The following is a 22762-nucleotide window of genomic DNA, read 5'->3' on the forward strand; positions in this document are numbered from 1 at the left end:
AGCTTCTTCACCTCCTCCTTGGTTATATGTACCTCATCCAGCACTTGCTGGTGTACCCCCCTGTTCTGATTTCCTGGAGTCCTACTGCTTTCCACTGTAAATACCTCTTTAAATCTCGTGTTGAGCTCCTCACATACCTCTCGGTCGTTTCTTGTGAATTCCCCATCACCCTTCCTCAGTCTGATTACCTGGTCCTTGACTGTTGTTTTCCTCCTGATGTGGCTGTACAACAGCTTCGGGTTAGTCTTTACTTTTGATGCTATGTCATTTTCATATTGTCTCTGAGCCTCCCTTCTTATCTTTGCATATTCGTTTCTGGCTCTTCGGCTGATTTCTTTATTTTCCTGAGTTCTCTGTCTTCTGTACCTTTTCCATTCTCTAGTACACCTAGTTTTTGCCTCCCTACACCTTTGGGTGAACCAAGGATTCGTTCTGTTCTTCCCATTATTTCTGTTTCCCTTGGGAACAAACCTCTCCTCTGCCTCCTTGCAATTTGTTGCCACACAGTCCATCATTTCTTGTACTGGTTTTCCTGTCAGTTCCCTCTCCCACTGAATGTCTTGAAGGAAGTTCCTCATGCCTGAGTAGTTCCCTCTTTTAAAGTTTGGTTTTTCCCAGCCTATTCCTGCTACTCTCTCCACTTGGAGCTCAACTATGTAGTCGAAGCACAGAACCACATGTTCACTAGCTCCCAGGGGCCTTTCATACATGATACCCTCGATGTCCGAACTACTCAAGGTGAATACAAGGTCCAGCCTTCTGGTTCATCCTCTCCTCTCTCTCTGGTAGTGTCTCTAACATGTTGATGCATGAGGTTTTCCAGTACCACATCCATGATCTTGGCTCTCCATGTTTCGGGACCCCCATGGGGCTCCAGGTTTTCCCAGTCAATCTCCTTGTGATTGAAATCACCCATAACTAGTAACTTTGCTCCCCCCATGTGTGCTCTCCTGGCCACCTCGGCTAGTGTGTCGATCATTGCTCTGTTGCTCTCATCGTATTCTTCTCTTGACCTCCTGACCTCTTGACCCCCCTATTCTCCGAAAATTTTCCAGCTGAGTCATGTCGTCTTCTCCTATTGCTTTCATGATGCTTTCAATTGCTTTTTTCCCCTTGTTTTCTTGCTTCATATGTTTCCCCTTCAACTTCCTGGAGCCCATACACAAAGACTGACCTCACCGTTTCATTCTCCCACTGCATATCCCTGTGTATCCCCTCATTTAATTTGGTTTCCTCCACTGCAGCTTTCCTTTCTTCAGTTTCAATGGCTAATGTACTTGGGCTCAGTGGCCTGTCATTTTCCCTTCTCGGCTTTCCTTGGGCTCTGTTGTTGTCTGTTAGGGCCTCCACATAAAGCTTTGCTCTTTCATTTACTACAGTCTCCTCTGATAGAGCCTCTCCATGCAGTTGTGCCCCTTCTTTCCCTACAGTCCCCTTATTTGTGACTGAGGTAGCAGTCTCTGTTGTCAATCCCAAAATGTTCTTTAGTTCTTTAGGCTGTTTCAGATTTTTCAGTTCCTCTTCTAAACTCTGTATCCTGGCCTCTGCTGCTTTGACATGCACCTACCACTTCCTGCTTTCCATATCTATCCTCTCTTCCATTCTCATGCTAAGTTCTTCTAGTTTCTTTTCCCATTCATGATCCCTTTTTATGAGCTCTGCTGCCCAATCTTCCTTTGCAGCTTCCTCCTCCTGTCCCTTGGTTTTTCATGTTGCTCTCTGGCAACCCATTTTTGTTTTATCCTGATTGCCTCAGAGTGGAAAACCTATGTAGTTCTGTATGTTAGGTTAGTAGTGTGTATGTCAGAGTGTGGGGGGGGAGGTAGTGGAGGAACTGTGGCTATGTGGGAGAGGAGTGGGGAGGGGTGGGGAGGGGGAGGATGAACGGGGGAGGGGAGTGTGTACGAAAGAGGGGAGGGATCAGGGGAAGTAGTGAGATGTCGGTGGTGAGGGGGGGAGTGTATGTGTGAGTCTGGATATGGATATATGTGTGTGAATGTGTGTGTGTGTGTGTGTGTGTGTGTGTGTGTGTATGTGTGTGTGTGTGTGTGTGTGTGTGTGTGTGTGTGTGTGTGTGTGTGTGTGTGTGTGTGTGTGTGTGTGTGTGTGTGTGTGTGTAATTTTGTGTGGAATTACGTGTGGGTTTATTATGTACTGAAAGGTAGGTGGCTTGTGCGTTGTAATGTAGAGTCTCAGTGGTCCGTGGCTGCCCACTTCTTGTGACCTGACCCCCAACCTCCTGGGACTTGACCGGCACGTACTTACAGTGTACTCACCTAGTTGTACTCACCTAGTTGAGGTTGCGGGGGTCGAGTCCGAGCTCCTGGCCCCGCCTCTTCACTGATCGCCACTAGGTCACTCTCCCTGAGCCGTGAGCTTTATCGTACCTCTGCTTAAAGCTATGTATGGATCCTGCCTCCACTACATCGCTTCCCAAACTATTCCACTTACTGACTACTCTGTGGCTGAAGAAATACTTCCTAACATCCCTGTGATTCATCTGTGTCTTTAGCTTCCAACTGTGTCCCCTTGTTACTGTGTCCAATCTCTGGAACATCCTGTTTTTGTCCACCTTGTCAATTCCTCTCAGTATTTTGTATGTCGTTATCATGTCCCCCCTATCTCTCCTGTCCTCCAGTGTCGTCAGGTTGATTTCCCTTAACCTCTCCTCGTAGGACATACCTCTTAGCTCTGGGACTAGTCTTGTTGCAAACCTTTGCACTTTCTCTAGTTTCTTTACGTGCTTGGCTAGGTGTGGGTTCCAAACTGGTGCCGCATACTCCAATATGGGCCTAACGTATACGGTGTACAGGGTCCTGAACGATTCCTTATTAAGATGTCGGAATGCTGTTCTGAGGTTTGCTAGGCGCCCATATGCTGCAGCAGTTATTTCGTTGATGTGCGCTTCAGGAGATGTGCCTGGTGTTATACTCACCCCAAGATCTTTTTCCTTGAGTGAGGTTTGTAGTCTCTGACCCCCTAGACTGTACTCCGTTTGCGGCCTTCTTTGCCCTTCCCCAATCTTCATGACTTTGCACTTGGTGGGATTGAACTCCAGGAGCCAATTGCTGGACCAGTTCTGCAGCCTGTCCAGATCCCTTTGTAGTTCTGCCTGGTCTTCGATCGAGTGTATTCTTCTCATCAACTTCACGTCATCTGCAAACAGGGACACCTCAGAGTCTATTCCTTCCGTCATGTCGTTCACAAATACCAGAAACAGCACTGGTCCTAGGACTGACCCCTGCGGGACCCCGCTGGTCACAGGTGCCCACTCTGACACCTCGCCACGTACCATGACTCGCTGCTGTCTTCCTGACAAGTATTCCCTGATCCATTGTAGTGCCTTCCCTGTTATCCCTGCTTGGTCCTCCAGTTTTTGCACCAATCTCTTGTGTGGAACTGTGTCAAACGCCTTCTTGCAGTCCAAGAAAATGCAATCCACCCACCCCTCTCTCTCTTGTCTTACTGCTGTCACCATGTCATAGAACTCCAGTAGGTTTGTGACACAGGATTTCCCGTCCCTGAAACCATGCTGGCTGCTGTTGATGAGATCATTCCTTTCTAGGTGTTCCACCACTCTTCTCCTGATAATCTTCTCCATGATTTTGCATACTATACATGTCAGTGACACTGGTCTGTAGTTTAATGCTTCATGTCTGTCTCCTTTTTTAAAGATTGGGACTACATTTGCTGTCTTCCATGCCTCAGGCAATCTCCCTGTTTCGATAGATGTATTGAATATTGTTGTTAGGGGTACACATAGCGCCTCTGCTCCCTCTCTCAATACCCATGGGGAGATGTTATCTGGCCCCATTGCCTTTGAGGTGTGTGTGTGTGTGTGTGTGTGTGTGTGTGTGTGTGTGTGTGTGTGTGTGTGTGTGTATGTGTATGTGTGTGTGTGTGTGTGTGTGTATGTGTGTGTGTGTGTGTGTGTGTGTGTGTGCATGTATGTGTATGTGTATGTGTGTGTGTATGTGTGTGTGTGTGTATGTATGTGTGTGTGTGTGTGTGTGTGTGTGTGTGTGTGTTTGTGTATGTGTGTGTGTATATGTGTGTGTGTGTGTGTGTGTGTGTGTGTGTGTGTGTGTGTTTGTGTATGTGTGTATATATATGTGTGTGTGTGTGTGTGTGTGTGTGTGTGTGTGTGTGTGTGTGTGTGTGTGTGTGTGTGTGTGTGTGTGTGTGTGTGTGTGTGTGTGTGTGTGTGTGTGTGTGTGTGTGTGTGTGTGTGTGTGTGTGTGTGTGTGCATAATTATGTGTCGAATTATGTGTGGGTTTATTATGTGTCTGAAAAGTAGGTGGCTTGTGCTTGGAGTGTAATGTGGATTCTCAGTTGTCACTTGTGTCCACAACCTCTTGTGACCTGACTCCCACCCTCCTGAGACTTACGCTCACCTACTTACAATGTTGTCTATGCTTGACCTGTGTGTGTGTGTGTGTGTGTACTCACCTAATTGTACTCACCTAATTGTGGTTGCAGGGGTCGAGACTCAACTCCTGGCCCCGCCTCTTCACTGATAGCTACTGGGTCCTCTCTCTCTCTGCTTCCTGAGCTTTGTCATACCTCTTCTTAAAACTATGTATGGTTCCTGCCTCAACTACTTCACTTGCTAGGCTATTCCACTTGCTGACAACTCTATGACTGAAGAAATACTTCCTAACGTCCCTGTGACTCGTCTGAGTCTTCAGCTTCCAGTTGTGACCCCTTGTCCCTGTGACTCGTCTGAGTCTTCAGCTTCCAGTTGTGACCCCTTGTCCCTGTGTCCCCTCTCTGGAACATCCTATCTCTGTCCACCTTGTCTATTCCCTGCAGTATCTTGTATGTCGTTATCATGTCTCCCCTGACCCTTCTGTCCTCCAGTGTCGTCAGTCCGATTTCCCTTAACCTTTCCTCGTACGACATTCCCTTGAGCTCTGGGACTAGCCTTGTTGCAAACCTTTGTACTTTCTCTAACTTCTTGACGTGCTTGACCAGGTGTGGGTTCCAGACTGGTGCTGCATACTCCAGTATGGGCCTAACATACACAGTGTACAGTGTCTTGAACGATTCCTTATTAAGGTATCGGAACGCTATTCTCAGGTTTGCCAGGCGCCCGTATGCTGCAGCAGTTATTTGGTTGATGTGTGCCTCCGGTGATGTGCTCGGTGTTAAGGTCACCCCAAGGTCTTTCTCCCTGAATGAGGTCTGTAGTCTTTGTCCACCTAGCCTATACTCTGTCTGCGGTCTTTTTTGCCCCTCCCCAATCTTCATGACTTTGCATTTGGCTGGATTGAATTCGAGAAGCCAGTTACTGGACCACATGTCCAGCCTGTCCAGGTCTCTTTGCAGTCCTGCCTCATCCTCGCCGGATTTAATTCTTCTCATCAACTTCACGTCATCTGCGAACAGGGACACTTCAGAGTCTATTCCTTCCATCATGTCGTTCACATATATCAAAAATAGCACTGGTCCTAGAACTGACCCCTGTGGGACCCCGCTCGTAACAGGCGCCCACTGTGATACCTCTTCACGTACCATGACTCGTTGCTGCCTCCCTGTCAGGTATTCCCTTATCCATTGCAGTGCCCTCCCTTTAACATGCGCCTGATCCTCACCTTCTGCACTAATCTCTTGTGGGGAACTGTGTCAAAGGCCTTTCTGCAGTCTAGGAAAACGCAATCTACCCACCCCTCTCTCTCGTGGCTTACTTCTGTTACCTTGTCATAAAACCCCAGGAGGTTTGTGATACAAGATTTGCCTTCCATGAACCCATGCTGGTTTTCATTTATAATCTTCTTCCTTTCCAGGTGTTCGACCACTCTCCTCCTGATAATCTTCTCCATGACTTTGCACACAATACATGTCAGAGACACAGGTCTGTAGTTTAGTGCCTCGTTTCTGTTTCCTTTCTTAAATATGGGGACTACATTAGCTGTCTTCCATTTCTCAGGTAGTTGCCCAGTTTCAAGGGATGTGTTGAAGATTGTGGTTAGAGGTATGCACAGCATCTCTGCTCCTTCTCTAAGGACCCATGGGGAGATGTTGTCCGGTCCCATCGCCTTTGAGGTGTCAAGGTCACTTAAGAGCTTCTTCACCTCCTCCTCAGTTGTTCGTATGTCATCCAACACTTGTTGGTATATTCCCTCTTGATGTTCCCTTCTGTGCTGTCTTCCCACAGCCCTTCCTGTCTCTACTGTAAAAACTTCCTTAAATCTCCTGTTCAGCTCCTCACATACCTCCTGATCATTTCTTGTGAGTTCTCCACCTTCTGTCCTTAATCTGATCACCTGGTCTTTGACTGTTGTCTTCCTCCTGATGTGGCTATACAACAGTTTCGGGTCAGTCTTGATTCTCGATGCTATGTCATTTTCATACTGTCGCTGGGCCTCCCTCCTTACCTGTGCATACTCATTCCTGGCTCTGCGACTGGTCTCCCTATTTTCGTGTGTTCTCTGCCTTCTGTACTTTTTCCATTCTCTATTGCACTTTGTTTTTGCCTCCTTACACCGTCGGGTAAACCAGGGGCTCGTTCTGGTCTTCCCGTTGTTACTGTTGCCCTTGGGAATAAACCTTTCCACTGCCTCCTTGCATTTTGTTGTTACATATTCCATCATTTCATTTACTGGCTTTCCTGCCAGTTCTCTGTCCCACTGGACCTCCCGTAGGAAGTTCTTCAACCCTATGTAGTCCCCTCTTTTATAGTCAGGCTTTTCCCATTCAACTCCTGTTATTCTCTCCACTTGCAGCTCTACTGTGTATTCAAAGCACAGAACCACGTGGTCGCTAGCTCCTAGGGGACTCTCATACTTGATGTCCTCAATGTCTGAGCTGCTCAGGGTGAACACAAGGTCCAATCTTGCTGGTTCATCCTCCCCTCTCACTCTGGTATTGTCCTTAACATGTTGGTGCATGAGGTTTTCCAGCACCAAGTCCAACATCCTGGCTCTCCATGTTTCGGGACCCCCAAGTGGCTCCAGGTTTTCCCAGTCAATCTCCCTGTGGTTGAAATCCCCCATAACCAGCAACTTTGCTCTGCTGGAATGAGCTCTTCTTGCCACCTCAGCAAGTGTGTCCACCATTGCTCTGTTGCTCTCTTCATATTCCTCTCTTGGCCTCCTGCAGTTCTGTGGTGGATTATACATCACTGCAATGACCACTTTGTGTTCCCCAGACTGAAGTGTACGTGCTATGTAGTCTCTTTCTCCCGTCTCATCTATGCCTTCCATTTTCTCGAATTTCCATCTGTTTTTTACGAGCAGAGCAACCCCACCTCCCCTCCTGCCCCTTCTATCTTTCCTCATGATCTGGTATCCTGGTGGGAAGATTGCATCTGTTTTTGTCTCCGTGAGTTTTGTTTCTGTAACTGCTATGATGTCTGGGGACTTCTCATTGATTCTTTCTTGCCATTCCTCATGTGTATTCGTTAATCCATCTGCATTTGTGTATCAAACCTTCAACTTCTGTTCTAATACTCTAACTGTGGTGTGCGGGAGGTGGAAACAGAGGGATCGTTGTGTGATGGTTGGTTTGGATTGTTCAGTTGCCTTGGGGGTGTCGTGGCTGGAGTCCTTCTGCAGGTGTTTCTGGGGGGTGTGCTTGTCCTTCCATTTGATCCTGGGTTATTCTGCTCTCCTTTTTCATTTCCTCCCATTTCTCCTTTCGTTTTTGAACTCTCTCTTTCATCGTCTTCCTTTTGTCCTGTGTTCTGTCTCAATCGAGGTACACACTCCGGAACTCCTGCTTTCCTCTCAGCCGTGCTTTCTCCTGCAGGATCATGGTTCGGGTTGATTCTGCCTTGAAAATTACTTTGAGAGGCCGATTCCTTTTCTTTGTGAACCACCCAATTCTCCGAAAATTTGCCACCTGGGTCATGTCCCCCTCGCCTATCACCTTCATTATATCTTCAATCGCTTTTTTCTCCTCCTGCTTTCTTTCATCATAAGTTTCCCCTTTAGCTTCGTCTAGCCCATAGACAAACACGGATCTCTCCCTTTCTACCTCCCACTGTGACTCCCATTACATCCTCTGATGTGTTCAGGTTCCTTCCCGTGGAGTGTTCCTTCCTTAGTTATGGCCCCTATGCTTCTTGGTTTGTCCTTCCTGCTCACCTGTACCTGGCCCCCACAGGTATCTGGTAAGGTCCTTGCACATGTCCTAGTTCCTTCAATGTCTTCCAACCTCTCATTCTGTCCTAGTGTGCTCCCTGTCTTTGTTTTGGCCCCATGTGGGTTTGACAGGACCTCTGCATACAGTTTAGTTTCCATGCTTCCTTCAGACCTGTTGTCTGTGTTTGATGTAGCCATTGCCGATGCTACTTCTGTAATATCTTCATCTCTGTGCTGTTTCAAATGTCTCAGCTCCTCTTCTAATCTCTCTATCTTGATTTCTGCTGCTGTGGCCTGTTGCTTCCACCTTCTGCATTCTGCTGCTAACCTCTCTTCCATCTTCCTTTCCAGCTCATCTAGTCTCCTTCACCAGTCGTCCTAACTTTTTTGAGCTCTACCTCCCATTCCTCCCTTCCAGATTCGTCCTTGGAGCCCCTTGTCCTCATCCTGGTTCTAGGTTCCCCCATTGCTCCACAGAAGGGGGGACGGGTGGTTAGGGAGAGGGGAATAGATGGTTAGGAGGAGAGGGGATGGAAGGTTGTGGGGGAGGGGGAGGATGGTTATTGGAGGGGTAGAGATAGTTGGGGGAGGGGGTTAGATGGTTTGAGGGAGAGAGGGGATGGATGGTTATGGGGGAGGGGGAGGATGGTTAGTGGAGGGAGGGAGATAGTTGGGGGGTTAGACGGTTTGGGGAGGGGTTAAGTGGTTTGGGGGAGGGGTAGGTGGCTAAGGTGAGGTGGTTAGGGAAGGGGGAGAGGTGGTTAGGGGAAGGGGGGTACGTGTTTGTGTCAAGTGTTTGTGTCAAGTGGTGGAGGGTGTGTGTGGGTGTGCGTGTGTGTATGTGCATGTGTGTGTGTGTATGTGCGTGCGTGTGTGTGTGTGTGTGTGTGTGTGTGTGTATGTGTGTGGTGTGTATGTGTGGTGTGTGTGGTGTGTGTGTGTGTGTGGTGTGTGTGTGTGGTGTGTGTGTGTGGTGTGTGTGTGTGTGTGTGGTGTGTGCGTGGTGTGTGTGTGTGGTGTGTGTGTGTGTGTGTGGGGTGTGTATGTGTGGTGTGTGTGTGTGGTGTGTGTGTGTGTGGTGTGTGTATGTGTGGTGTGTGTGTATGTGGTGTGGTGTGTATGTGGTATGTGGTGTGGTACGGTTATTATCATTTTCCTTGATCACATTGAGAGAGGACTTCCTAGCTTCCTAAGTATTCTTACTGCTAATAACTACCGGTAGTAACACTGCCTGTGTGCGTGTGTGCATGTGTGTGTGTACTCACCTAGTTGTACTCACCTAGTTGAGGTTGCAGGGGTCGAGTCCTAGCTCCTGGCCCCGCCTCTTCACTGGTCGCTACTAGGTCACTCTCCCTGAACCATGAGCTTTATCGTACCTCTGCTTAAAGCTATGTATGGATCCTGCCTCCACTACATCGCTTCCCAAACTATTCCGCTTACTGACTACTCTGTGGCTGAAGAAATACTTCCTAACATCCCTGTGATTCATCTGTCTCTTCAACTTCCAACTGTGTCCCCTTGTTACTGTGTCCAATCTCTGGAACATCCTGTCTTTGTCCACCTTGTCAATTCCTCTCAGTATTTTGTATGTCGTTATCATGTCCCCCCTATCTCTCCTGTCCTCCAGTGTCGTCAGGTTGATTTCCCTTAACCTCTCCTCGTAGGACATACCTCTTAGCCCTGGGACTAGTCTTGTTGCAAACCTTTGCACTTTCTCTAGTTTCTTTACTTGCTTGGCTAGGTGTGGGTTCCAAACTGGTGCCGCATACTCTAATATGGGCCTAACGTACACGGTGTACAGGGTTCTGAACGATTCCTTATTAAGATGTCGGAATGCTGTTCTGAGGTTTGCTAGGCGCCAGTTATTTGGTTGATGTGCGCTTCAGGAGATGTGCCTGGTGTTATACTCACCCCAAGATCTTTTTCCTTGAGTGAGGTTTGTAGTCTCTGATCCCCTAGACTGTACTCCGTCTGCGGTCTTCTTTGCCCTTCCCCAATCTTCATGACTTTGCACTTGGTGGGATTGAACTCCAGGAGCCAATTGCTGGACCAGGTCTGCAGCCTGTCCAGATCCCTTTGTAGTTCTGTTAGTGCCTTCCGTGTTATCCCTGCTTGGTCCTCCAGTTTTTTGCACCAATCTCTTGTGTGGAACTGTGTCAAACGCCTTCTTGCAGTCCAAGAATATGCAATCCACCCACCCCTCTTTCTCCTGTCTTACTGCTGTCATCATGTCATAGAACTCCAGTAGGTTTGTGACACAGGATTTCCCGTCCCTGAAACCATGTTGGCTGCTGTTGATGAGATCATTCCTTTCTAGGTGTTCCACCACTCTTCTCCTGACAATCTTCTCCATGACTTTGCATACTATACATGTCAGTGACACTGATCTGTAATTTGGTGCTTCATGTCTGTCTCCTTTTTTAAAGATTGGGACTACATTTGCTGTCTTCCATGCCTCAGGCAATCTCCCTGTTTCGATAGATGTATTGAATATTGTTGTTAGGGGTACACATAGTGCCTCTGCTCCCTCTCTCAATACCCATGGAGAGATGTTATCTGGCCCCATTGCCTTTGAGGTATCTAGCTCACTCAGAAGCCTCTTCACTTCTTCCTCGGTTGTGTGCACTGTGTCCAGCACTTGGTGTTGTACCCCACCTCTCCGTCTTTCTGGAGCCCCTTCTGTCTCCTCTGGAAACACATCTTTGAATCTCTTGTTGAGTTCCTCACATACTTCACGGTCATTTTTTGTTGTCTCTCCTCCTTCCTTCCTTAACCTGATTACCTGGTCCTGTGTGTGTGTGTGTGTGTGTGTGTGTGTGTGTGTGTGTGTGTGTGTGTGTGTGTGTGTGTGTGTGTGTGTGTGTGTGTGTGTGTGTGTGTATGTGTGTGTCTCCTACCAAGGCAGGTAACTCGACAAAGAAAAAGCACCTTCACCATCATTCACTCCATCACTGTCTTGCCAGAGGTGCGCTCACACTAGTTATAAAACTGCAACATTAACACTCCTCCTTCAGAGTGCAGACACTGCACTTCCCATTTCCAGGACTCAAGTCCGGCCTGCCGGTTTCCCTGAACCCCTTCATAAATATTACCTTGCTCACACTCCAACAGCACATCAAATCCTAAAAAACATTTGTCCCTACTCGCTCCTATCTAACACACACCCCTGCTGGAAATTTAAGTCCCTCGCACACATAACCTCCTTTATCCCTTCCTTCTAACTTTTCCAAGACAGACCCCTACCCCTCCTTCCTTCTACTACAGATTGATATGCCCTCCAAGTTATTCTGTTTCGTTATATCCTCTCTACCTGTCTGAACCACCTCAACAACCCTTCCTCAGCCCTCTGGACAACAGTTTTGGTAATCCCGCACCTCCTCCTAATCTCCAAACTATGGATTCTCTGCATTATATTCACACCACACATTTCCCTCAGACATGACATCTCCACTGCCTCCAGCCTTCTCCTCGTTACAACATTCACCACACATGTTTCACACCAATATAAGAGTGTTGGTATAACTATACTCTTATACATTCCCCTCTTTGCTTCCATGGATAAAGTTCTTTTTCTCCACAGACTCCTCAGTCCACCACTCACCTTTTTTCCCTCATCACTTCTATGATTCACCTCGTTTTTTTTAGACTGCTGACACGTCCACTCCCAAATATCTGAATACATTCACTTCCTCCATACTCTCTCCTTCAAATCTAATATCCAATTACCTGAGCTTTTTGGTTATCCTCATCACCTTGTTCTTTCCTATATACATTTTTAATTTTCTTCTCTTACATACCCTACCAAATTCATCCACCAACCTCTGCAACTTCTCTTCAGAATCTCCCAAGAGCACAGTGTCATCAGCAAAGAGCAACTGTGACAACTCCCACTTTATGTGTGATTCTTTATCTTTTAACTCCACGCCTCTTGCCAAGACCCTCGCATTTACTTCTCTTACAACCCCATCTATAAATATATTAAACAACCATGGTGACATCACACATCCTTGTCTAAGGCCTACTTTTATTGGGAAATAATCTCCCTCTCTCCTACATACTCTAACCTGAGCCTCACTATCCTCGTAATAACTCTTCACTGCTTTCAGTAACCTACCTCTTATTCCATACATTTGCAACATCTGCCATATTGCTTCCCTATCCAGCCTATCATATGCCTTTTCTATATTCATAAATGCAACGAAAAGTTTCTTACCTTCATCAAAATATTGTTCATTTTTATGCTTCAGTGTAAACATTTAGTGTAACCCACTTTTTGCATCCCACCCTTATTTTAACAACCATAATCCTTGAATTTATTCTTTTATATTCCCTGTTTTCCTTCCATAACTGATCCTTCAACATTATCACTACTCCTTCCACAGCTCTAATACCCCTAGATAAACCTGACATAAACCCCACTTATTCCACCCCACTGAAACTCTGTCACCTCCTCCACCTTTGTTTCACTTAGAGCTACGACATCCAGCTTCTTTCTCTACACAACACTTACCAACAACTCTTATCCTCTGAACTACATCCACGCACATTCAAACATCCCAAAAACTTTAAAGTGCTCTTTTTACATTTAGTAACAAAAACAGTAGAAGGGCTTAATAGCCTGTGGCTCCAGGCATTCTAGTCGCATCTTATGATACAAATGACCTACGGAAACAGTGATCCAATCACTGAACTAAGAGTGTTGTTGTCTGTACATTAATCTTCTAGTTCACTAATTTACGATGAGGTACCTTGTCACTTGCCTTCTGTATACCCATGTAAACTATGTTTCTGGGGACTGTAAATATAGCTAAAAAAAAAAATCTCCAGTTGGTTTTTAAGACAGGATCTTTCATTGAGAAAACTGGGATGAGTTTCAGTTGAAAAGGTTACGTCTTCAAGTGAAGACCTAATTATGATTTCTGTTAATGTACTCACAATGGATGTCGAGCTTGTGAGGTGGTGCCTGAGGGAGCATCATCTATCTCTCCCTTGATGAATATATGGCTAACATTGACTGCCTGTGTGATCTATCTACTTTAATAAATACATGAGTAACATTAACTGCTTTCTGGCCACAGAAGGCGAGTAAGGGAGCATGATCTATCACCCTTAATAAAGCAGCAGTAACATTAACTGTTTCCAGCCACTGAGTACGTCGACTTCATTAATTGATGTAATGAGTATTACTGTTGATAAGTGTAACTACTGATATAATTAGTTCATATGCTGGGAATAACTAATGACTGGTATACAATCTGATACCTTGACTCTTCTAATAATTTAGCTAATATGTCCTGAGGCTCAGTGAATTGTTTACTCTCATAGTTTCTAACTGATTCCTAATAATACTTACTAGGAAGATATATATATATATATATATATATATATATATATATATATATATATATATATATATATATATGCAAGACAAGCCACGGGTGGTGAAAATCTTTAGTCAGGAGCTGTGGAATTTTGCAAAGGCAGCAACAGGACAATTAGGATTAGTATTGTCAGAGTATGGTGGCACGGTGGCACAGTGGCACAGTGGCACAGTGGCACCAGCCTCTGAGAGAGGCCCAGCGGGATGCCAACCACACACCGCCCCCCCCCACACCCACCCTATGGGGGGTCGGGTGGAGTAGGCACAATAGTTTGCAGATAACATGAGATAAAATAACTAGGAGATAGTTAATAGTCAGCCCTAAGCTTCTAACCGCTGGGAACAGGTTATGTGCCTTAAGAAGTTATGTTACGTAACTTCTAACTGATGAAATAGAAGGAATAACTAGTACAATGTTCTAGAATATTCAGGAAATTCAGTGCGAATAAAAATTCCTGTGTGAATTCTCGTATTTAGGCTTTTCTTTCTTATAATAACTAGGCAATTCCTGATTTTAACACCTGGAGTTTACCTGGATTTTACCGGGAGAGGATTTCAGGGGTCAACGCCCCCGCGGCTCGGTCTGAGACCAGGCCTCACGGTGGATCAGGGTCTGATTATCATTACTATTATTATCTACTATCATCTGCTACTATCATTATCATTATATTACTAGCAACCTAATTCAGTAAACCACAAAACTATTGCAAGGTACATAAGCACCTTGTACTTATGTACCTAGACGGGTTAGGTCCTCAAGGGGTCACTCTGCCTCTCTTGTGGACTATCCTAGGATAGTCCACATGACTACTGCCTTACTACAGATGTTATATTATTCAGGTTGCAGTCTAGAGCACCTGTAGCATTACGATACCTGTATGCAGTTGTAGCTGGGTGGGTTATACCGACGGTCACGGCAGACCTAACATGTTAAATATCGGCGTTTGTGACGAGCTTAACAAGATGTTATATATTATATCGACGTTCAGGACGGGCGTACCATGATGTTTAGTGTGAAGATTCTGGTCGAACATAACCAAAACATCACGAAAAAACCTGGCATAAGGAGCAATCCTGCGTTTTTGTATAATATTCTTGTTTAAGGTTGAACACAACTTATTCCACTAAATAACTATCGAGTTCGTATAGACCATAATTTGAGTTATATATGGCATTCCTATCATATTTGAAGAGGGAGGACTCAATTATGTTTCTTTCCATGCTGGAATTGGTGGGTACAATGATTTGGGAGGCAGCCCACCCCGGTGGGTGACTGCAAGAGCTGTCATGGTTAAAGATCGCATTCGACACCTGGCCTGTCCTAATTGAGTACTGGTGTTGGGATAATCTAGTTTCTACAGGTGTACCTGTCTGACCAATGTATGAGAATGGGCAAAGGGCGCATGGGACCTTGTAAACACCACCCACATTATTAGGCACTGTTTTGAGTCAATCTCTGTTTCACTGTCCCAGTGTGTTTGAAAGTCAGATTTACACTGAGTTTTCTTAGTGCCTCCCGCAAGCAGACCACATTATCACTGTATGAGAAGACCAATACATTTTTCCTGTCAGGCATTTCCTTAGGTTCAGTCCTACAGAAAGTCTTCCTAGCTGACAGTTGGGTCTTCTCAGTTGGGTCTTGTCAACAAAATCCCTGGGATATCTCAGTTTTGTGGCTATGTTAAATATCTTGTTGATTTCATCATCTAAATACTCAGGACGGCAGGTACACAAAGCTCTCAGGAACATTGTAAGGAAAACACTCCTTTTAACCCAAGATTCATGTTTGGAATAATAATGAATGTATGATGACACATTGGTGGTCTTCCTGTAAACTGTAAATTTAAATCGTCTGTTGATGCAATGGATTAAAACGTCTAGGAAGGTTAGTGTTTTTTATTTTGTGTTCTATTGTGAACTTAATAGAAGGCACCAGACCATTGAGTCTAAGTAGGAACTCATCAATGTTGTGATCTCTAGACAAAAGGCAAAGCACATCATCTACGTATCTGAACCACTTAGCATTATTTGGGAGAATATCTTTAAGTAGTCTAGTCTCATAGAATTCCATATACAGACTGCTGAGTAAGGGGCTGAGGGGATTTCCCATAGCCATACCTTGCTTCTGGGCATAATACTTCCCTTCAAAAACAAACTTGAAATCCATAACTCAGAGTTTACTCAGTTCAATAATTATATTCGTGGGGTAGGGCAAGGAGAAGTTTTCTAGTTCCTCTTCCAATACGTCAACAAGTCAGGGACAGGAACTCTGGTTAACACGGCAGTGCCATCAGAACTCACCAGGGTAAAGTCGAGTGAAACATTTAATATCTGAAGCCTTTCTATAAGGCTTCAGAAATCCGAGATCCTACCAACCATGGGAGTTCAAAGTTCAACCAGCCATTTAGATAACTTACATCCTGCTGAGCTAACTGTTCTTAGGACGCACTGGTTCGCCTGGTTTACGGGTTTTGATCAACCCATGAAGATACGGTAGAGTTGCAGACCTCGCTGACAAGTGTTTAATCAATTCATTTCCATTCAATAACGTTTTAAGACGTTTATTAAAATGGCTGTTGACCTGATCAATAACAAAAATAATGGATTTATCATCTCTCTAGAGAGGTGAGGTAGGCAAGCAGACAGGCAGGCAGACAGACAGGCAGGCAGACAGGCATGCAGACACGTAGACAGGCAAGCAGGTAGACAGGGAGACAGGCAGGCAGGCAGAAACGCAGACATGCAGGAAGGCAAGCAGACAGATAGCCCAGCGGACAGGTAGGCAGACAGACAGACAGACAGGCAGGCAGACTGGCAGACAGGCAGGCAGGCAGACAAACAGACAGACAGGCAGGCAGACTGGCAGACAGGCAGGCAGACAGGCAGACAGGCAGGCAGCCCTACGGACAGGCAGGCACGCAGACAGGCAGCCCTGCGGACAGACAGGCACGCAGACAGGCAGCCCTGCGGACAGACAGGCACGCAGACAGGTAGCCCTGCGGACAGACAGGCACGTAGACAGGCAGCCCTGCGGACAGACAGGCACGCAGACAGGCAGTCCTGCGGACAGACAGGCACGCAGACAGGCAGCCCTGCGGACAGACAGGCACGCAGACAGGCAGCCCTGCGGACAGACAGGCACGCAGACAGGTAGCCCTGCGGACAGACAGGCACGCAGACAGGCAGCCCTGCGGACAGACAGGCACGCAGACAGGCAGCCCTGCGGACAGACAGGCACGCAGACAGGCAGCCCTGCGGACAGACAGGCACGCAGACAGGCAGCCCTGCGGACAGGCAGGCACGCAGACAGGCAGCCCTGCGGACAGGCAGGCACGCAGACAGGCAGCCCTGCGGACAGACAGGCACGCAGACAGGCAGCCCTGCGGACAGGCAGGCACGCAGACAGGCAGCCCTGCGGACAGGCAGACAGGCAGACAGGCAGGCAGATAGTCTTATACAGGTAAGCAGCTTACAAGCGCTCTGAAGATACACTCCATCACTTTCACCTGATGTGTGTGTGTGTGTGTGTGTGTGTGTGTGTGTGTGTGTGTGTGTGTGTGTGTGTGTGTGTGTGTGTGTGTGTGTGTGTGTGTGTGTGTGTGTGTGTGTGTGTACTCACCTAGTTGTACTCACCTAGTTGTGGTTGCAGGGGTCGAGTCTTAGCTCCTGGCCCCGCCTCTTCACCGGTTGCTACTGGGCCCTCTCTCTCCCCGCTCCATGAGCTTTATCAAACCTCGTCTTAAAACTGTGTATGGTTCCTGCCTCCACTACGTCATTTTCTAGGCTATTCCACTGCCTTACAACTCTATGACTGAAGAAATACTTCCTAATATCTCTCTGTGTGAGTGTGTGTGTGTGTGTGTGTGTGTGTGTGTGTGTGTGTGTGTGTGCTCACCTAATTGTAGTTGCAGAGGTCGAAACTCAGCTCCTGACCACGCCTCTTCACTGAACGCTGCTAGGTCTTCTCTCTCCCTGCTCCATGAACTTTATCATACCTCGTCTTAAAGCTATGTATGGATCCTGCCTCCACTACATCACTTCCCAAACTATTCCACTCCCAGACTACTCTGTGACTGAAGAAATACTTCCTAACATCCCTGTGATTCATCTGAGTCTTCAACTTCCAACTGTGACCCCTTGTTGCTGTGTCCCATCTCTGGAACATCCTGTCTCTGTCCACCTTGTCGATTCCTCTCAGTATTTTATAAATTCGTTATCATGTCCCCCTATCCTGTCCTCTAGTGTCGTCAGGTCGATTTCCCTTAACCTCACCTCGCAGGACATACCCCTTAGCTCCGTGACTAGTCTTGTTGCAAAACCTTTGCACTTTCTCTAATTTCCGTACGTGCTTGGCTAGGTGTGGGTTCCAAACTGGTGCTGCATACTCCAATACAGGCCTGACATACACAGTGTACAGGGTCCTAAACGGTTCCTTATTGAGATGTCTGAATGTTATTCTTAAGAGTCTCTCCAAGACCATTCCCTGTACCTCTGGTACTATTCTCCTTACACAGTTGTTTTCGACATTTTCTTTATCTGCATAGTTTGGTGTGGGTTCACCACTGGTGCTGCACATTCGTTAATGGGGATGACATATGACGTTCATAGAGTCTTGAATGATTCTTTCTCGAAGTTCATGCAAGCAAACCTTTGATTCACCTCATTCACATTTGCTATAGATGATATTTGAGAGACACTTCAGGAAATATTCTCGGCACTATGCTCACCCCGACACCCTTCTTCTTGGCATGCACTGTTTCTAGTCTACTTCGTCTCTAACCAGTTTGGCTAGTCCTGCAATTGCTGGGGTTGAATTATCTTCCTGCAGGATGCTCAAATCCGCTCAAATCATATCTCCCGTTGTTGTTTTTCTTCGTTGTCTTCATATCAACTGTTCAGAGTCTGTTACTGATCATTGTGTAACATCAGTTTCACATATGACCATTCTGACGCCTCTTTGCCTGCTCCTCTAACTCGTACCCCTGTCTCTTGTGCGGCCCGGTGGCCGGTCTAAAGCTGCTTCCACTGACTTCGATTCCCGGCAGTCCGACACCTTACATTCCTGTTCACCTAGCAGCAAATAGGTACCTGGGTGTTAGTCGACTGGTGTGGGTCGCATCCTGGGGGACAAGATTAAGGACCCCAATGGAAATAAGTTAGACAGACCTCGATGACGCACTGACTTTCTTGGGTTATCCTGGGTGGCTAACCCACCGGGGTTAAAAATCCGAACGAAATCTTATCTTATCTTATCTTATCACTGACTTCTTGCAGTCCCACCCATTCCTCTCTCTCTCTCTCTCTCTCTCTCTCTCTCTCTCTCTCTCTCTCTCTCTCTCTCTCTCTCTCTCTCTCTCTCTCTCTCTCTCTCTCAGGTTTGTGAGGCAGGAATTACAATACCTAAAATACAATTATAATACCCACCATTTGTCTCTTCCTCATTATCCTTCCCATAAGTCAATGATACTGCTATCTCTCTTCTTACACAGGGTTTGACAAGGTTAAGGATCCCTAGCTTTATTGACAAGCTATTTACAGGTTAAGGATTCCTAACATTATTGGCAAATTAAAAGCTTGCAAATATTTTGACAACATTTGCTGTCTTCCACGTCTCTGGCAGTTGCCCGATGTCTGATAACTTGCTGGAAAAAGAACGGGCAATTAGGTGGGTGGGACTGATTGGTTTTGAGAAAGACTTGCCTAGTATGAGCCAGTAGATGTACTGCAGCGTTCCTTCATTCCTATGTTCTTATTAAAGCTTTAGTTAGGGTGCTCATGCTAATGCGTCTCTTGCTTCCTTAGTATCCACCTTCCTTACTAGTTTCTTAAGCCCTTGTTCATTGTACACGAGTGGTTTACCGACAAGATGACGATTAGACAAATAGCAACATCTGGGTATCTTTATTTGTAGACGGTGCTGCATCCAGTGGCTTTATCAGAGCAAGGACATAATGTGAAGACTGCTCAACTATAGTCTTCAAGACTCAGGTGCTCATCACCAGCTCTAAGACTGAGGGACTGATTACCTCATCTTTTGTATATAGCTCTACAATCTTCTCTTTATGTCCCTGAATTTGTATCGATAAAGCCACTGGGGGGCGAGACGTCTACAAATAAAGATACCCAGATGTTGCACATGTGTCTAATTGCTCCTTTGTTTTGGTTGTATTACCCAGTACTCAGAGATTCACTGTTTATATTTGACTGTTTCAGAACTAATTTATTTCTCCCTGGAATGCTTCCTTAAATCTTTTAACTCTTCGCCGACATTCTGGTTAGTTGTTATGAGCTCTCCTCCATCCTTCCTCACTCTTATTATCTGATCATTTACTATTGTATTATTGTATTTCAACTTGGGTCCAGATTTGGCTTTCACTACAATGTCCTTCACATGTCACATCTTCGTATTCGTTTAAGGTTCTTCTTCTTCTTCTTCTTCTTCTTCTTCTTCTTCTTCTTCTTCTTCTTCTTCTTCTTCTTCTTCTTCTTGCTTCTCTGTTGTTCCCTCTTCTTTGCTTTCTGTAATTTTTCTCTCTTCTTGCCCTAGTAGATTTTGCATTTCTGCTTCTCTGAATAAACCGAAGGTTGACTCTGTTCTTGCCATCGCTTCTTCTGCTCCTGGGAAAAATTCCTTCTCTCTCTCTCTCTGACGACATTTTCCAGTTGTCGTATTCCTTGTACGTAGGTTTTATTTGTTGGTACTGATGTCTGTTGTGGGGTGGAGGCCACTGACTATGCCTCTACTCCAGTAGTGATCTAAGGTGGTGTAGCATTTCTGTCATTTCCTTCCAGTGTTTTTTTTTCTTCCTGGCACTAAAAAATCTCTCTGCGTGATCTGTACCTTCCCGTCCCCTTGAAATGGTATGACTGACGGTATGTATTGTAGCATTGTCTTTCATGGACTGATATATAACATATTTCTGGGTGAAATAGATTACAAGAAGAAGAGTTGCATTCTCCTTTGGTCATGAGGTCGCGGCATTTATTGGATGGTCAGAATTGGACGTCCCACCTGTTTTTTCCAGATATTCCGTGCCCAAGGGACATTTGGAATCTACGCAGATTTGATCTCTGTCGCTACGATTTTTTACGGCTAGATTCTCTACTGGTGCAGTTTTTTCTGGCAATCCCCCCCCCCCCCATGTCAACAACACCTGTACCAGCATCAGTACCACCACCAGATATTACTGATAATGTATCAACACCATCTCTAGAAGTATCATCCCCTTTTTTTTCACCTCCAGTGGTAGTTAAGAATTAATCTAAGTTTGCCCGAAATGCCTAGCCATGCTAGGTGTTCTAGTGACCCCCTCTGTAATTAGTATTTTGTTACATGTAAACCACACAATAACCAAAACCTAGAAACCCCACATTGTAATCCTTATAGAGAATTAACTTTGATTTGATTTGATTTGATTGATTACTATTTTGCCTTTCTGGATTTCTGTATCTGTTTCTTCAATACCTGGACCATTATCTCCATCTGGTGTACTATCTTACATTTCCATATCTTTATAGGTACTATCTTCCGAGACAGCACCAGGGATGACAGCTCCAGCTGACTCATTCTCCTTACTTTCCCAACTGTTATATAATTCTGTTAAATTCGTGTTTCTCTCTCGGGCATACGCAAAAAAAAACATTATCCTAATTTAATATCAGTGCTGGTCAAAAGGTGAATATCAACCCATGGACCATGGTTCCATTCTTTGCAAGTAAAACATTTTACCCTCCCGGTACCTCCCTTGGAAACATTGTTACAATCTACACAGGTTATCGCATTAATAATTTTTAAAGTGTGTAATATATAACGCTTTCAAGACTATGTACAGTTTCAGTGTGACAAACATCAACTTCTGGTACACTTGATAGGTCTCCTGGGTAGGCTGGCTGCTGTAAAAATTTACCAAAATGTATTTTGATGCAGAAAGATTATTATTATTATTTGACTCGTGTGAGGTGGTGACACCTAGGTGACTTAAAGCCGATATTATCTCACTACACTTTACATCTTTGTAATTTTTCCTGTGCTGAATATATAATTATTATAATATTAATACTAAAGCTAATAATAAAAATAATAGTGAGAATGATAATATTAATGACACTAATAATAGTAATAATAATAATAATAATAATAATAATAATAATAATAATAATGACAATAATAGTGACAATAATAATACTAATAATGATGACAATAATAATAATAATGACAATAATAATAGTGACAACAATAATAATAATAATGACAATAATAATAATAATAATAATAATAATAATAATAATAATAATAATAATAATAATAATAATAATAATAATAATAACACTAATAATAATAATATTAATAATAGCAATGATAACAATAACAATAATAATAAGAGTGCTTGCTATAACAAGGTGGTCCCAACACACAGATCATATAATCAAGGAGGGACACTAACTTGAGGTGCTGGGAGACTTAACTGCTCACAGGAAGGTCGTGTCTTGTCTGAGAGCAATTTCTTTAATGAGCTCTGGTATCCAATCTCGTAAGGACGTGCGATGCTCATCCTCAAAAACTCACGATACAAAGAAATGAAGCAATCTTCATCTTCTACACCATGAAAAGAGATTAATACGGATTTACTTTTTCTGTGTGTGTGTGTATATATATATATATATATATATATATACAGTGGACCCCCGGTTAACGATATTTTTTCACTCCAGAAGTATGTTCAGGTGCCAGTACTGACCGAATTTGTTCCCATAAGGAATATTGTGAAGTAGATTAGTCCATTTCAGACCCCCAAACATACACGTACAAACGCACTTACATAAATACACTTACATAATTGGTCGCATTCGGAGGTGATCGTTATGCGGGGGTCCATTGTATATGTATATATATATATATATATATATATATATATATATATATATTTATACAGTATTATATTACACAGTAGTTACATTCATGAAAATGTCGTGTTAGGTAAAACCGTGTTAGATAAACTGAAGAACTTATGGGAAAAATAGGGTTACATTCCTTGGAGCCCCCAAAAAGCCAAACAACTTTTTTTAGACCAACAGATCTTACAAAAATAAAAGTAAATAAGTGTCGTGATATGTTATGTTTTATCTGTCGTGATATGTTATGTTTTTACTGTTTAAGACTGCAAATGCAACAGAAATAATATTTTTTCTTACCTTAAGTTGAAGTTACTGGTGGCCTGGTGGTTAACACTCTCGCTTCACACGGTGAGGGCCTGGGTTCGATTCCCAGCCAGAGTAGAAACATTGGACGTGTTTCTT

General features: G+C 44.8%; 1 protein-coding gene across 1 annotated transcript in view; it reads right to left on the bottom strand.

Annotated features, from left to right (window-relative positions):
* The window catches only part of LOC138853897 (DNA ligase 1-like), a 62134-nt gene extending 40117 nt beyond the window's left edge, over positions 1 to 22017 (bottom strand). Inside the window, exons 1-2 of the mRNA XM_070093480.1 lie at positions 21910 to 22017; positions 19864 to 20008 (exon numbers count right to left, since the gene is read on the bottom strand). Of these exons, the coding sequence (XP_069949581.1) occupies positions 19864 to 20008; positions 21910 to 22017 (253 nt within the window). The remainder of the gene's footprint in view (positions 1 to 19863; positions 20009 to 21909) is intronic.
* Between the last annotated feature and the right edge of the window lie 745 nt (positions 22018 to 22762).

Source organism: Cherax quadricarinatus, chromosome 43 (genome assembly GCF_038502225.1).
Source record: "Cherax quadricarinatus isolate ZL_2023a chromosome 43, ASM3850222v1, whole genome shotgun sequence".
NCBI lineage: Eukaryota > Metazoa > Arthropoda > Malacostraca > Decapoda > Parastacidae > Cherax > Cherax quadricarinatus.